This window comes from Bison bison, unplaced genomic scaffold (assembly GCF_000754665.1).
Source record: "Bison bison bison isolate TAMUID 2011002044 unplaced genomic scaffold, Bison_UMD1.0 scf7180017864533, whole genome shotgun sequence".
NCBI classification, from domain to species: domain Eukaryota; kingdom Metazoa; phylum Chordata; class Mammalia; order Artiodactyla; family Bovidae; genus Bison; species Bison bison.
In genome coordinates, this window is record NW_011495082.1 from 2,881,590 (window position 1) to 2,896,834 (window position 15,245).

General features: G+C 43.9%; 1 protein-coding gene across 1 annotated transcript in view; it reads right to left on the reverse strand.

Moving 5' to 3' along the window:
• LOC104982568 overlaps positions 1–15,245 on the reverse strand; it is a 210,819-nt gene that overhangs the window by 185,692 nt on the left and 9,882 nt on the right. The window contains exons 3-4 of the mRNA XM_010831995.1: positions 12,234–12,361; positions 10,315–10,364 (exon numbers count right to left, since the gene is read on the reverse strand). Of these exons, the coding sequence (XP_010830297.1) occupies positions 10,315–10,364; positions 12,234–12,361 (178 nt within the window). The remainder of the gene's footprint in view (positions 1–10,314; positions 10,365–12,233; positions 12,362–15,245) is intronic.

A 15,245-nucleotide genomic window follows, 5' to 3' on the forward strand; every position in this document is an offset into this window, starting at 1 on the left:
CCGAGGTCGTGGGTGAGGGGCCGAAGGACACACAAATCAAAACACACACACCGGCCCTCGCGGACGCAACTCTACGAGCCAGGCACTGGAACGCTGGCCGCCGCACCCTGGCAGTGGAGACCGGCGTCTGGCGGTCTCCAAACTCTGGAGGGCGGGTTCTGCAATTTGAGCTCGTGCCAACTTTGGAGGCCTCCTAAACCGGCGCCCCCTGCCACAGCGCGCCCCCGGTCGCCCCGCTGCGCGGCAGCCCTGAGCGCGCGCTAGCCCCGGGAGCGCGCGCGCCGGCGCACCAGCTCGGGCAGCTGGGGCAGCCGGTCTCCCGGGAAACACCAATCAGACGCCCGCTTTCAGGCCCTGGCCGCGAGCTGCGGCAGCTGCAGGACTCTAGCTGCTGGCGGTCACCGGGAGGCGTCGTGCTGCCCGGCGGCCGGCCGGCTGCTTTCGTCGCTGCCACTGCCTAGCCCGACCACTTTCGCAGCCAGTCACAGAGTCTGCTGTCTCCCCTGGCGTGTACCGCCCACGCCAAGCACCTAGCGAGGCGGCGGCTAAGCCTGGCTATTTTTAGATCTCAAGAATACGTAGGGCTAGAGCTCGGCTTAAAACCCAGTTCAACCAACCAAGCACAGTGATGTGCTTGTCTTTGAACAGATATGCCTCAGCACTACATTATTTCCCTGAATAAAGTCGATTATCTTCACTTTTTAAAGTCCTACCCTCCTGTGGTCTGGCAGTTGGCTGCAAAGCAGAAGGTCACAGGCTCCCACCTCAAAGATGGTCATCACCTTTCTAAGGAAGTGCACTAAGTCGCAGCCCTGATTGAGGGTGAGCAGATATTCCTTAGCAATCATAGCTGTATACTTTTCGTTTTCATTCACCATCTTTAGAATTAATTCCACAATAAAATTGAACAATTCCCAGGAGGGATGAAATGGATTCTCAAAGCAGATGAGAACAGAGGTTTCTGCTGACTTCTGTACTAGGTTAACTTGTGCTAAGAAACCAATGAACACAAAAACAGGATAACAAGGCCATCCATTAAAATCTGGAGACACTGAAGAACAACCTTACATGCCCCATCGCTGTAGGACCTGTTTAACTGTCTCAAAGTACCAGTGTTGAAAACAATTGACCCAGTATTATGGATGTCTTTTTACTCAGCAACTTCTAAAGGACACCTTGCCTCCTGTTGCCCAATTCACCACCTGCAGCCCCAGCACCCTTCCAGGTGCAGCATCATATTATGGTGTGTTTTACTGTAACTAATTAAGGAAAAGCCAAGTCTTAGCAAGACAGAGTGGGGAAAGGTTATCAATATTCTTATCAGAATGGCATTTCCAGAGATACAGATCCATAGAAAAAACCAGGTATATAATTACACACTCTCTTTAATACATTTTCTAGCCACATTGGAAAATAAAACCTTTGGCTTCATCTCTCTCCATTTTTAAAAAGACAAATTTCATTGAATTCTAAACTGTCATGAACTGTTTATATGTAGTCTATGAATAGGAAGAACGTTTATGAACTTGAAATGCACTTATCCTTATCTCGTACTATTTAAGTGGTTTCTTAATTTTCATCAAAGGCTACACGAAATCAAATTAGCATTTCATATTTTTCCAAATAAGAAAATTATTTTAATTTAAAAAATAAACACAGAGCACAAGTAGAAGAAATTTAGTGTTTAAGAAGATTTAAAGAAAGGCCACTTGGGGAAAATAATTCATTTTGACTGTAAATAATGCATTGATCTCATTACTATGCACATTAATGGTAACTGCACTAGGGGGCTGATACTGGTAAGTATATTCATTCATATCCTGCAAGGATATTGCAGAAGTCTTCCCATATATCTTTTTTTTAATCTCTCATTTCCATTCTTGTTGTTGTTTTGGATTTTTCTGTATGGCTGGTTTTATGTTATATCCTCTATAGTTCTATTATTGAGTGACTTTTCATTGTTAATTTTCTTGTATAAAGTAGGACAAGGAAAATAAGTTGGTTATATCTTTATATTTACTTTTACAGGTGTCATTTTATCAGCCTATTTCTAAGGATTTCATGAAAAGATTCTAGATGTCAAAACCTGCAGTTAACGTTCCTGTTTAGAAATACACAAAATAATACCTTTGACGTCGGCAACTCAGATGTATTATTCAGCAAAACAGCAATTACTCATTGTTTTGCACTTACATGTTAAGAACTATGCGACACTTGGTGACACAATAACAAAATTGCAAAGTCAATTATATTTAAAATAGACATCCTAATAAAACATACACAACCAACTCCTTTTACTCTTTTTGAATTGTTTTGTTTCCTTTTTCTGACTGTTTACAGTCAAATAGATTGTGTGAACCTTAAACCTAAGTATAATAACTGATTCACACACATCTTGAAAAAGAAAAGTTAGAAAATGGGGAGGGGAAGTAGTATAAAAAGAGGTGTATTCCTGAGGGCACCAGATTCCAACTAGGGAGGTTCCAGAATGTCATATATTTTTGGAAATGTACATCTATGATGTTCTTTTGCAATGTCAATCATAGTGGCAAACTTGAAAGAGCAATGTCTGCCAAAACTTAAAGCACCATTTAAGCTAGATCCATACCAATAATTCTCAGCAGAACTAAAGCAATAAAACCCAAGGAGAGTGTCTTCATGTTTAAGAAACCAGAGTTTCAGGTGGGACGAGTTGTTTGTTTCTACTTTAATTGCACCAGAAGCATTTTTGCAACTTGAACTTCCCAGTAATGAATTCCACTTCTGAACCCAGCCTACAGCCTAAATTGAGGTTCCCACCAGAAAATTAAAATGTTTGTCTGGATAAAATAACTTCTAAATGAACTCTCTATTTCTTTTCATTTCTTTTTGTATTTTCTGCAATGTAGCCCCTCGCAATGATATTAGTTCTAGTGTGGGAAAATATTATAATTGAGATCTGGTAAGTTATTTGCAGACTTCAAGTTTTTCTTTACACTGTGCTGACATTTAGTACAGCCCTGGTGAGGAAAACAATACTACCATTCATAGCTCTAGACGTAGATTTCAATCGACTTAAGCGGGCACAATGAAACTTGGTCATTCACTGGTTACCCATATTGTGTTCTCAAATTTTCTCTCAGCAAAAGTATAATGACTCAGTATTGTATGGTTGCATAGACAAGGGCTCGGAACAAGAGACACTAGTTTTGTCTGACGGTGTGAGAAAGTCGTGAAGGGATCTTTTCTTCCAGATGGTGTTAAATTCAGCTGCCTTTTTAACATTGGCCTTGCACAGCAATCTGCTGCTCCCCTTTCACAAAGACTGCGCTTGGTTCCCACTAGTTAACATGCATGCTCACGCAACCTGCAACTTCACTCCAACTGTTTTACAATGCAGTGGTATGCTAAATAAACTTGATCCGGTTTCTGCCAATGTTAAAACTAGCTTTCAAAGAACTACTTAACTGATATTTACACTTCTTTTGACTTAAATGTACATGCCTTTGGAATATTTCAGATTTCAAAGAAATATCACCTTATTATAAGGTCATTGTAGAGATCACCTCGGACACCCTTCAGACCCATGCTCAGATACAGTACCTCTCTTCAACACACACAAATAAAACAAAATGTCAGAAGTTTGATGTGTAATAGAAAAAAGAAAAATTGGGACATGTTGCAGCAAGAGCAGTGGAACAGCAAAAAATAAAATGAAAATAATAACATTGAAATGTATTTTTATTGATCGATAAGTCATGTAACATTAGTATGATACAAAGCAAGTTTGATATGACAATGGCAAACACATAATTATAATATTGTTTATTTTCCTTAGATGTTATATTTAACACATTTACATAAAAGACCAAGATGTAGGCAAAAGCTTCAGTAATTTGACTCCATTGAGTGCTTTCAGTAAACAATAGGTTTCCCCAGCAAACATCTTATTGCCTTAATTGAACCTCCTTGAGAAAGAAAACCACACACTTTGTAATGTAAATGTTAATTGTAGTAGACAATGGTTCTAGGTAAATAGCACCCCTGGACATGAAGTAAATGAAAGGAATACAGGCACTTAACAATGAAAGGTTGTTTGCACAAACAGTGCTTCAAATGTAAATAAACAAGGGTCTTCTCAACGGTCACTACAGTAGTAAAACTTTGGCACGTGTTCAGCAGCCAAATTGAGAATTTACATTAATAAAGTCTCTCAGAGTTTCTAACTGAAACTAACAGTGGTTTCACAGGCTTCACCAGTCTGCAGTCTTATCAGGATTTGAAACTACAAAGGAAAATGTAATGCTTTTGAAGAAAAACTGTATGTTTTGGATTTGGGATTGCTAGTAATCTAGGCCACATGGAAGGTAACAGGTCATTCCAGACATTTTGTAATGCAAGGTTTGTATTTATATTTAAATGCCTATAGAAATGTTTGCTTGGTGACACGTGTAAAAATGTAAGGATTTCTCTAAAAGATTACAGGGGGGAACCTCTAAAATGCCAAAGTTTCTCCTGAGCAAAGTCACTTTTTTAGATTAAATGAAAGTGGGTGTTTAGAACACATTTAGCTGGTCCTATATCAGAACAAACTTTTATTGTGTTGTAATTAACACTTCAGGTTGAGGATTTTATAGTTTCACTTCCAGTGCATGCCTACTAGCATAATTAGGCCAAGTTGCTAGATACATAATGTTCAGATGTAAACAGCCTGATGAAGTGATCATAACATCTGTTATACAGAGATACATATTTTTAAATATAACCCACCCAAAACAAAAGCCAGAAAAGGTGGTCCACCAGGCCAAAATGAGGGACTGAGAATTTGACATGAGGGGCAGGAAGTAATGGCACTTTGGGGGGGGGGGACTGTTTTCTACTAGCTTTCCTTACATATTAAAAATCTCAACCGAAGAAAACAGCCAGACTTAATAATGGCCAGATTAAACAGCAATTATAAAATTAACAGAAACAGTACGCAGCAGCTACAGACCAGTTGGCGCTGCCATTTGGGAGGCTGCAGATGGCTGTGGGTGGGAAATGCCTCTACTTTCTTAAGCGATGGAGATGAGTATGGTGTGTGCACTTGATGTTTTTTTCATACCCCCACCCCCCAACAGGGCTGTCTGTCATAGGCTGCCGGGCCCCGCTTTACCACTTGCCCCCGAGCGTGGGAATCGGAGCGTCCTGCCGTTCACATCTCCCGCATTCCGTTTAGTGGAATCAATTAGGCAAGACAGACCCTCAGATTCCCCACCCCCTTTCCATTTTTGTCAGGTCTATATACGTCCTAATTATTTCAGTTTGGGATGCCAGAGCTGTTTCCTGGATAGACCTGATCATCCTTAAACAAAAAGAGAGGAGGCGCACACGTGGGTTGTGGCGTAAATGTCACTTTCATTTCCAATGCTAGGCGCAGAGTAAGACAGAACATTTTTTTAACACTTTGACAAGAGGGGAGGCGATCTCGTCTCCATCATGTCTTTCTGCTTCAGTAGCTTCCTCAAGGAAACCCTCTTGGAACAGAGAAGCATCTGTCCTTGTATTTTGAATAGAAGAATAAAAATCATTCTTTGCTTTTTTTTTTTTTTGCATTTTTCCTCCTAGCTTTCTGTACTCAGTATCCTCAGTAGATACAAATTATTAACCTTCCAGCTCTAATTTCATATAATTTGACATACAACCCCAATATATGCAGTTTCCAAGCATAATCTTTAAATTTTTCAGGGGAGGGGTCTCAGAAGGGAACAGCCTAAGTCTACATATATAGGGAATCATTTACAGACTAGGTACCAGACATCTCTACAACAGCTTTCCAAGAAAAAAAAAAAAAAAACCTCCATATGTAAACTTTTGCCTTAAAGTAGGACACACTACATGTGCCCCTTTACTCATTAGCACTATACAAGTCTCCTTTGCAGCTCCAACAACCTCTAGCAAAATATCTCCACCTTTATGTTTTGGCATACGTGCGTCGCTTAATTTCCTCTCATCCCATCTTTCATCATAAGGCAAAAACGAACACAAAAACAAAGTTAGATTCAATAAGTATTCCTGACCTTTCCGGTTTTTACTGTCTCTTGGTTGTCGTTCATTCTCACACGCTCCCCGGCGACCTTGAAGGAGTTTTTACTTTCGGTTATCTAGCTTTATGAAGACCAATACACTCATACAGCTAGATAACCAAAGATAACAACTCGCTTCCCTCACAGCCTCTGTCTTCTTCGGCCCATACTCCAGGTGCGAATCTTTCCGGCAGCACCGAAGAGTAGTCCTCCAGGACACTTTGCCGCGCAAAAGATGCCTCCTTGTATGTAAATATGACCTGGTTTCTGTCTGTGTGTGCAGCTAAAACATCCAAACGAGAGCTGTGGCTTTCAAAGTTTATTCCAAACTTTTTTTTTCTCCTTTCAGCAGGTAATCTCCGGCAGCGTTAGCCAACAATTCATCTATCAATATCAGAAAATAAAACCAGCTATTACGGTGCAGAAAGCGGTTACGAGTGAGCAGCAGCATCAGTCCCTTCACAGGCCTCTATTTGCATTGTAAATTGCTTCATTCTCACGCAAGACTCTTTAGCCTCCCTCTATAGAGACGTGTAAAGCCAAAGGCAATTTCCAGCGCAGGTTAAGGAGGAAGGAAAAAAAAAATCCCATTCTATAGAAGAAGTGACAGCTGATTCAAGGATCTGCTCCGGATCCTTTGGGGTAGGCACCATGAGGTTTTTTACCAAGCGGTGGCAGCTTGATTGCACATATCTTGTGCGTGTGTGTTTTAGGGGGAAGATCCTCGATTTCACAGGGCTTCTAGGCTGGGGAGGAGAAGATGCCGTCTTGCTGGCGTGCTGCTGCCCCGGGTCTGAAAGAAGGAGAAAAGGGCCATCATTGGAGGGGCTTTCACTGCCAAAATGTGGACCAGCCCGGCAAGGTCAAAGGTTCGAGACCGCGGGAGACCAAGGTAATGATGATGTCATGAGAAATCTCAAGTACACGGTTATTGATATGCATCAGTGATCATCCAACTGCCCCACGTCTGCTGCCCAAGCAGAGGTAGCGGCAGCAAAAGCCGCGGCGGCGGCGGCGGCGGCATTGCCACAGCCCTGTTTTCTCAATCAACAGCTCTTCCGCTAGCACTACCGCCTGCTCCTGGAAAAGCAACCCGCGGCCTTTTACCTCCTCGGTGCTAGTGTAGATCGCTCTAATATCCAAAGACTGGAAGAAATCTCTCTCTAAGGACAGATAAAAGCATTTCAGATCTGGGGAACGTCTTTACCTGCGTTTCTCTTCTGGCAGATTGCATGGGCAGGCAGATGGAAGGCACTTTGCGATTGCTTAAAGCAGGGCCTTGCTTTCTGGGGCTGGGAATCAGATCTGTATTACGCAGTGAGTCCATGTGTGATTACATTGACAATTTGCTCTGGTGGTGTGTTTTTAATGGCTTCACAGCTCAGACATGTTTTGTATCTATGTACCGTGGCGATAGGGCATCATATTTTGTTCTGTAAGTTCAAAGTGAATGCTCTAAGCAAGCCGACTTCATCCTGGATTTTTTTTTTTAATAATTCTGTATACAGGGTGTGCCTTAGAACGTAGCACAGGTAAAGACTGTAGCAATAGTTTCTAATGTTGTACACAACTCTGCTGTAATTAAAATGCTGAGGTTTTGTCTGTGGTTTCAAACATTAATTTTCACACAGAAGGGAAAAATATACTAGTCTTCCTTATGAAATTATTTTTAAAAGGATTAGTACCTCATTAAAAAGACAGATAGGACACCTGGACCTTAAGAGCATAACTCTATCCCCTTCCCCTTCCCCTTCCCCACCCCCACCCTTCTATCTAGAGAGGAATTTTGTTTAATTAATTAATTAGCCTCATCCTTTTCCTTAGGACTTTTCCAAGTGTGAATATGGCCACTTAAAGACCTCTTCTTCTATCTTCTCCATAATGGGAAGTCCATGTCTAATGCATCTATGATATGTACATTTCTAATAGTCAGATGTCCCTCAACAGACATTTGTCCACATAAGATACATATTCACCATGGGTGAACTTTATGGACTGTTATGAGTTATGCTTGGTGGTGTTACTATTCTTTAAATATATGCTACATGTAAACATCATAAATCTTCATATTCATTTCACACATCACTAGTTTATCACAATACTCTCATTTTTATAGGTTTACTATTTTCCCCATCACAAAAACACTTTCATAATTAATATACACTCTCATTAATTCAGTAATTTATTCATTTAAGACATGAGTGTGAATATGGCTATCAAATTATACACAGAGTACACATACGCAAAGCCTATAGAAAAGACTGACAAGAAAACCAGAATTGCTAAGAAAAGCCCCCAATTAAGAGTTCAGACAACAATATTACACCAATTAAATATGTAAGTTAGTAACACAGATGCCAACTTTCCTAGATTTTTTAGTAAGTTCCTTTTTTGGTAAGCATTCTTATCCTGACTATTCAGAAAAGACTAAGCTATGAAAATTGCTCATCTATTTTCCTTATCAAATTTTGGAACAGGAAGTACAATCAGAAATGGCTGCACTGGGTTATATATAAGACATGCCTGCAAACTAAATCAGAGAAACACACACCCATACAGTTACTATTCCTTCTTAAACTATGAGGCACAACATAAACTGGATAAAAACTGAATACATCACTGAGGCACATGACATTTTTGACATTATGTAAAACCCCAATGAGCTTTACTTCCTTGGAAGATGGAGAGTATTTTGGCCTTGATTTCCAAGACCTAGAAGCAGAATCATTAGTGATTTGGCATGTACTACATAAAGGAAGCATATGATCAGATTACTTCAATTCCTTAAGTCAAAACCCTACCAAATGTCAGTTATTTTTAGAATATCTCTTTGCTTTCTATATGTCTGGGTGGGGGTTGGTAAAAGTAGAGAGATGGAATGCATCTGTGTGTGTATCACCACCATATTTGTGTGAATTTGCAAATGAATATAACTATGCTGCCACATTTAACAATTAAATGCGTTTTTAGAACCCAAGTAAGTATCATTAAAGCCAAGACACTGAACATCTGAGATGCTTCTACAATTAGAAGCTATAGAATATACTGTCTTAAAACAGCATCTTCTATGGCAATGCCACATAGTCATATCAACTAACTCCAAGACTGGCCCCTTGCCTGTCACATATATTGCAGCTCATTTCAGAGCGCCCCAAAGTGAATTTATCCAACATGATGATTATGGACAGTCTGTTCACTAGCTAATTAAATATTTTACCTCTCCATCATCTTTCAAGGTATAAAGAAATAAAAAATACCTAGCAAGACTTAACATTGAGCACCTGGTTATTCTGAATATTGCCAAGGTTTATCACATTCATTTCAAAAACTGTATTACTATCTAGGATGTGAGAGAAGTTGAAACAATTGTGCTATTCTAAAGATTTCCAGCAATGTCTGCCACACATTGTTATGAGCAACTATTAACACCTACATGTTTTTATTTCAGTTATTTTTGCTTTTCAAAAAGCTATTTAGCTGAGTTACAGAATAGCTTTTTGAAATCTGCATATTGAAGGATATACTGAATTCATATGGCTTGCCTACTCATTCTCTAATAAATTCCCATTAATGACCAATAGATTGGGACGTGATTGTCATGCTTGTTTTCTAATCTTTTTATAGGTCTCCAGATGGCTGAAACTTGAATTGAAACATCCTGGTTTTCTTGGGAATAAACAATCTCTGCTTAAGTTAAAAGTGGAAAGTTATGATTTTCCACATATTTAGATCAGAATTACGTTATTCCATAAATGCAAATACATCAGGTTTGCCACTAATACGTAGAACACCTCTCTGAATCCTATTCAGACCTCTGCAGAGTATATAAAGAAATTGGCCTATCACTGAAATCCCTTTTTAATATTGAGTTTGTATGATTCTCATGAATGTAAACCACAGTCCACTAATATAGTCAAGACTACCATTTTCCACATAAAAGCCATTTAATTTATAGTGATCTCTACAGTTCAGGCAAGGTACTTGACTGGCTTACTTTCTAATAAAAGTGTCCTATTATTTCTTCTGTACACTGAGTTTCTTTTTTATTAGCAGTTAAGGTTATATTTGCATTATCCTTAATATATAATATAGACAGGAATACCTATCAGGAGAAAACTGCACATATGGAAACTTATATATTTCTGGAATTGTTTCTATCACAAGAATTGGGAGATATGCAATACACTGCAGGTCTGCCACCCAGTAAATAATACCCTATTTCTATTTTGCACATCACCTTAATTTTATCAAATGTAAAATTTTAAATTACCTTTGGTTGGTTGGATTGTCTATTCATTTTATGCTTCTTTGTGGTCTCATCTGAAAAACAGTCAAGAAAACAAATGATCACAGTTTTATATATACATACACATACATATATAAAATCATGCCTAGATAGTTTCATTTAAAGTATTGCAATTACCACAATTCCTTAAAATGCCAACAGATTCCAGAAAACCCCAGTATAATATATCCTGTGCTTCAGCACCCACAGGGTTAAATATGCTAATTTGCATTTAAATGGAGACATGCATGATAATAGCAATGCAAAATATGCAGAATCTGGAGGGGTTTGGGAAATTAATTTTTTTCTTTTATTTTTAGCTTAGAAGAAAGAGGGACTCTTAAGAAACATTTGGGATTTGAACACTGTAACCTGCCATACAAAAGAGGAGGGAAGAGTTCTTCCATGTATGAATTTAAAGATTGGAACAAAGTCATATTTTTTAAATGTTTAAAGCATTGAATTTCCAGGTCTTTCAAACAATGGGAATCCCTGGATAAATATCTAATCCAGTAGAAAGATGCAAATAGTTTACTGTAAGGCCACAGCACGGTGAGATGTGCATTCATATCTATGGCTCCTGATTGGCTATTTCCTCCAATAAATCAATGAATAATGTAAAACCTGATTGCTGTAAAGTGGTGGATTTTTTAATTCCCTTCCCCCATCCCCCACGACTCAATATTCAAGAAGTCTTACACTCCCCAATATAGGTGCTTTTCTTTTATGATTTTTCTAAAATGCTTATTGTTATTTTGGAGAGGTGGGGTGGGGCTACTGTTTTTGCAAAATGAAAGTACAGCGCTGGTTCAATTATGCTGACTACGGGAGCTCATCTCTCTAGACAGCAACCCTAATTACTGGTGCCAAGGTGGGGAAGGAGTGTGGCTGGCAGAGGTAGGCACCACCGATAGGAGGAAAGGGGATCCGACGCCGCCGTTCTAGGCCCAAGGCAGCCAGAGCGTCCAAAGTGACCCCGGCCGTGGCCGTGACTTGACAGGGCCTCCGGACTAACTTCTGATCAATTCCACTGCTGCCCTGACCCCTCAAGACAGTTCCCCATTCAAATACCGCGGGTATATTTGCAAGAGAAAACGTCTCAGACGCTAATGCAAATACACTGCCTGGGTTCCCACCGCCCTTGGTTCCCGCAGACAATTCCAAGCCCAGGAAGGAAGGTCTCGCCTTCCTCAGCGAGGTCTGGGCTCGGAGCAAACCGCAGAGACCCGGCTTTCGCTCAGACACCAGAAAAGTCAGAAGCTGAAACGCTCCAAAGTAACCGCGATGGTTGCATCTTGATGAATCTGAACTTGGGATAACCCTGCAAAGCGGCCTCTCGCTTCCCTAAATCCAAAAGGCCCGAAGAGAAACGGGAAGTGGAAATCCACCGGTTCTAGTTAGACACTGTGCCTAAGTTTCCGCTAGAATCCAATCCGACCCTCTCACTTCATTGCCAGGTAATTTCAACTTTGAGGTGGTTAAAAGAATTATTTAAAACGCGAATCCTGAACCCAGGAACGAAAAAAAAAAAAATTGCTCTAGGCTTAAGAGGGAAAAGTCCCACTATCGACAACACAAAATTACATACAACATTCCCCTTTCCACGGCGAAAATTTCCTGGCATTCTTCATTGGGGGCGGGGGGAGGGCGCGGGGGTGATCAAGCCACTGGATAATTAACAGTCCCGGCTCAGACAACTCAAGAGATCAACAGGTTTCGCATCCGAGACACACAATCAATTAGCTAAAGCAAAGCCCCGGACTGGCCCTCGGAGCGGCCCGCAGCGGGGCTCTGCGGGCCCCGACTCGCGGGCGAGGCAAGGAGCGCGGGCGCCGGGCCGCGGCAGGCACGCTGGCCCCGCGCCGCCGGCCGAGTTGCCGCCTGCGGGCCGCCGCGATACTCACTCGCTCTCTTGGCTGCGCCAGGCAGTGTTGCCCCCCAATCCAGCTGGGTAGGAATCGAGGCGCCGGCCAGGAGACAAGATCCAGAATCACAGGGCAGCCGCAGTACGCAAACAGGCTCCTTTCGGCGTCTCCAAAAAAAAGAAAAAAAAAATATTTTTTTTTCAGACCATCCCTCTCCTTAGCACATTTAAAACTGCCGCTCAATTCCACACGGTGATTCTTGCTTGATTGCGTCTAAAATAGTTTAAACGGATCTTCCCTCGTGGGGGGGAGAGAGAGAAAGGCGCAAAAGACGAAGAAGGAAAAAAAAGCCAACTTTTCCCCCCCACACCAGGCACTTGCTCCCTGAGCCTCGGAGTGGAGAGTGAAGTGGTGTGTGCGAGGCTCGGCAAGTTTTTGGGGGGGCTGTCCAAGGTCTAGTCCAGCCCCCTCTGCCGAGGAGGACGTGCTCTGAAACTCAACCAATTTCCCCACTGCTTTTGTTACTGATGAACTGAAGCCCTATTGTTCATCCATTGCCACGGTCTTTTTCAGTCCCCACACTACGTTCAGCGTTGCCAGAGATAATGAATTTGCACCCAAACCTCTCATAGTCCCCTCCTGACAGACGGAACAAATTAGAAATGTCTCGTCTGAAGGAGGCAATGGCTACATTTTCCTATTGTAGGAAGCAAAGCACACATTTCTTTGGAAACTTCTTTTGCCTTTCCTACCTTTTATTTCCTTCTCTCTTTTTTTTTTCTCCAGTTTTTTTCCCCTTCTTTATTTCTTTTAGAAGCTTCTAAAACAGGATAGCCCTGTTTTGTTTTTCCAATGCACCATTTTTACGTAACTTGTAGATCTTTTCTATCTTCTTTCCTTCTTTCCTCTCCTTTCTAAGGACTCCTTTGCAATTTTATTTACAAACTTGGAGAATGACCTTTTGACTTGCAGACTTTTTTTTTTTTTTTTTTAGAAAGGTCTTTTGGTTCAAGTCCCCCTTCTTTCCTCCTCCCCCTCTTTTTGTTGTGGTCCTTAAATGTGTTTGGCTAAAGACAGCAATACATTATAAGGATTTTTATACTTTAAACTTCAAAGCTATTCAAAAGGTACCAGGGACGCTCCATAGGGGTTAGCTATTTGAGGGGGAAGAAAGTGTGTGTGTGTGTTCCAGGGAAAGAGGCTGAGAGATGTGGAAGGGTGTGGGTAGGAGTGTGCAGGGAGAGAAGGGTGGGAGCCTGGAAGGGAAGGTGGGCTTCCTGAGACGCGAGCCGGGATGCTGTCAGGGGTGTAGGCGCGACAGGGAGGTGCAAGAAGCCGTCTCACCGAGGGCTGCTTGCACCCCTGGGCCTGTTCGCGCGCCCCGGCCGCCCGCAGGCTGAGCGCGGGGGTCTGCGCGCGCGGGCGCCTGTTCCGAGCCTGCGCGCGTGCGACAGGGGGGCGGGAGGTGGGCTGTAAAAATTCAGACGAGTGGCCCGTATGTAAATGTGGCCCAAGGGGGAGCGGGGAGGAGGTAATGAGAACCGCGGGCGCGTAGCCCAGCCGGCGGCCCCCAGCTTTCCCGCCAAGTGCAGCCGGAGGACAGACAGCCATGCGTGTCCTTGGCGGGAGGGCCCCCGCCCGCCGCGCGTGCCCGCCCCCGCGCACACGCACACGCTCCCATAGCCGGCGTGGGGCCCGGTGGCCACGAGCATGTCAAGAAAACAAAGCTAGGGCTGCGAGAGGTGGAACGAAGAAACGGCAGCCTCGGCGGCCCAGGGCCGGACTAGGAAGCCGGTTCCGCGGCCTCCGGTGCCGCTCCGGCCTCGCCAGCCCGGAACCCAGGCTCTCCGCCCCCGGCTCCGCACCGCCCCAGCCCCCGCAGAGGCCGAGGACCATTTCTTAGCGGCCTAGGAGAGGGCGGCGGGCGGAGGCGGGGGCGGATGTGCGCCGGGTGGTGCCGGCTGCCCCCCCACTGGGAGCGCGGGCACGCACCCGCGGGCGCGCGAGGCCGTAGTCTGGAGTCTGAAGGCCTCCCTGCCGCGTAGCCGCGAGCCGCTCCCTCCTCGCGGAGGCCGCCGAGCTCCAAGTGAAAAGTCCACCAGGCTAAATCCCGCAAGATTACTCCCGGGCCTGCGGCCACCGACTCGCTCGCACTTCAAGCTCCCCCCTCCCCAGACAATGTAAGGGCCTGGCCGTACCGAGACAGCCTTCTCTGAGCCACAACACCACCATCCCGCCCCCTTAAGATGGGCGTCACTCGAACTCCAGCCCCGGAGCGCTGGCCTAGATGGCTCCGAAGATAAGTCCCGGAGGTGGCCGTGGAGAGACGCTGGTCTCTCGCTCTTCTGGCTCACAGCGCCTGCCTCGGTGCTCACCAGCCCAAGCACCTCCCCAAAACACACACACACACACACACACACACACACACACACACACACACACGACACTCCCATCACATTATAAAACGCACGCTCCAGGCAAGGCTGTTAATGAAGCCAACACGCTTAATGAGTGCACAGGTAAACAGGTACCGAAACGAGAAGCCCCCACCAGTCGGCTGGGCGATTTACCTCTCCCTACTGGAAACACGTGTAGTTTATCGTGTTTTAGGAGTGATTTGCTCTTGTCTGAGGTCTCCCCCTCCTCTTCTTGTGGAAAGAAGCCAAAAAAAAAAAAATGTTCCATTGTCAGAATCTTCTTTGTGATAAGCTACCCGAACATTGGTCTAAAAGCCTTGGGGAATTTGATTTGGTCTGTTATCTGTTGGTTTGGGTTTGTTGTTTGGGGGGTGTGCTGTTTTTCTGGGGGAAGCAAGAGAACGTGTGTTTGGTGGGGCTGGAGGTGTAGGACCAGAGCTTGCGGTGCGGCCTGAAGGCTGGCGAGGCTGGAAGCCGAGCTGCGGAGAAAAAAGGCGGCCGTTCGTCCTCCCCCGGGGTCGACACGCGGGCTCCCCGGGCCCCCTCGGGTCTTGGATCTGCCACCGCCGTGGCCGCCGCCCCGTGCTAGCGGGCTCCGCCGGCCGCCGCTCCGGGGTTTCCCCCATCCCGGCCT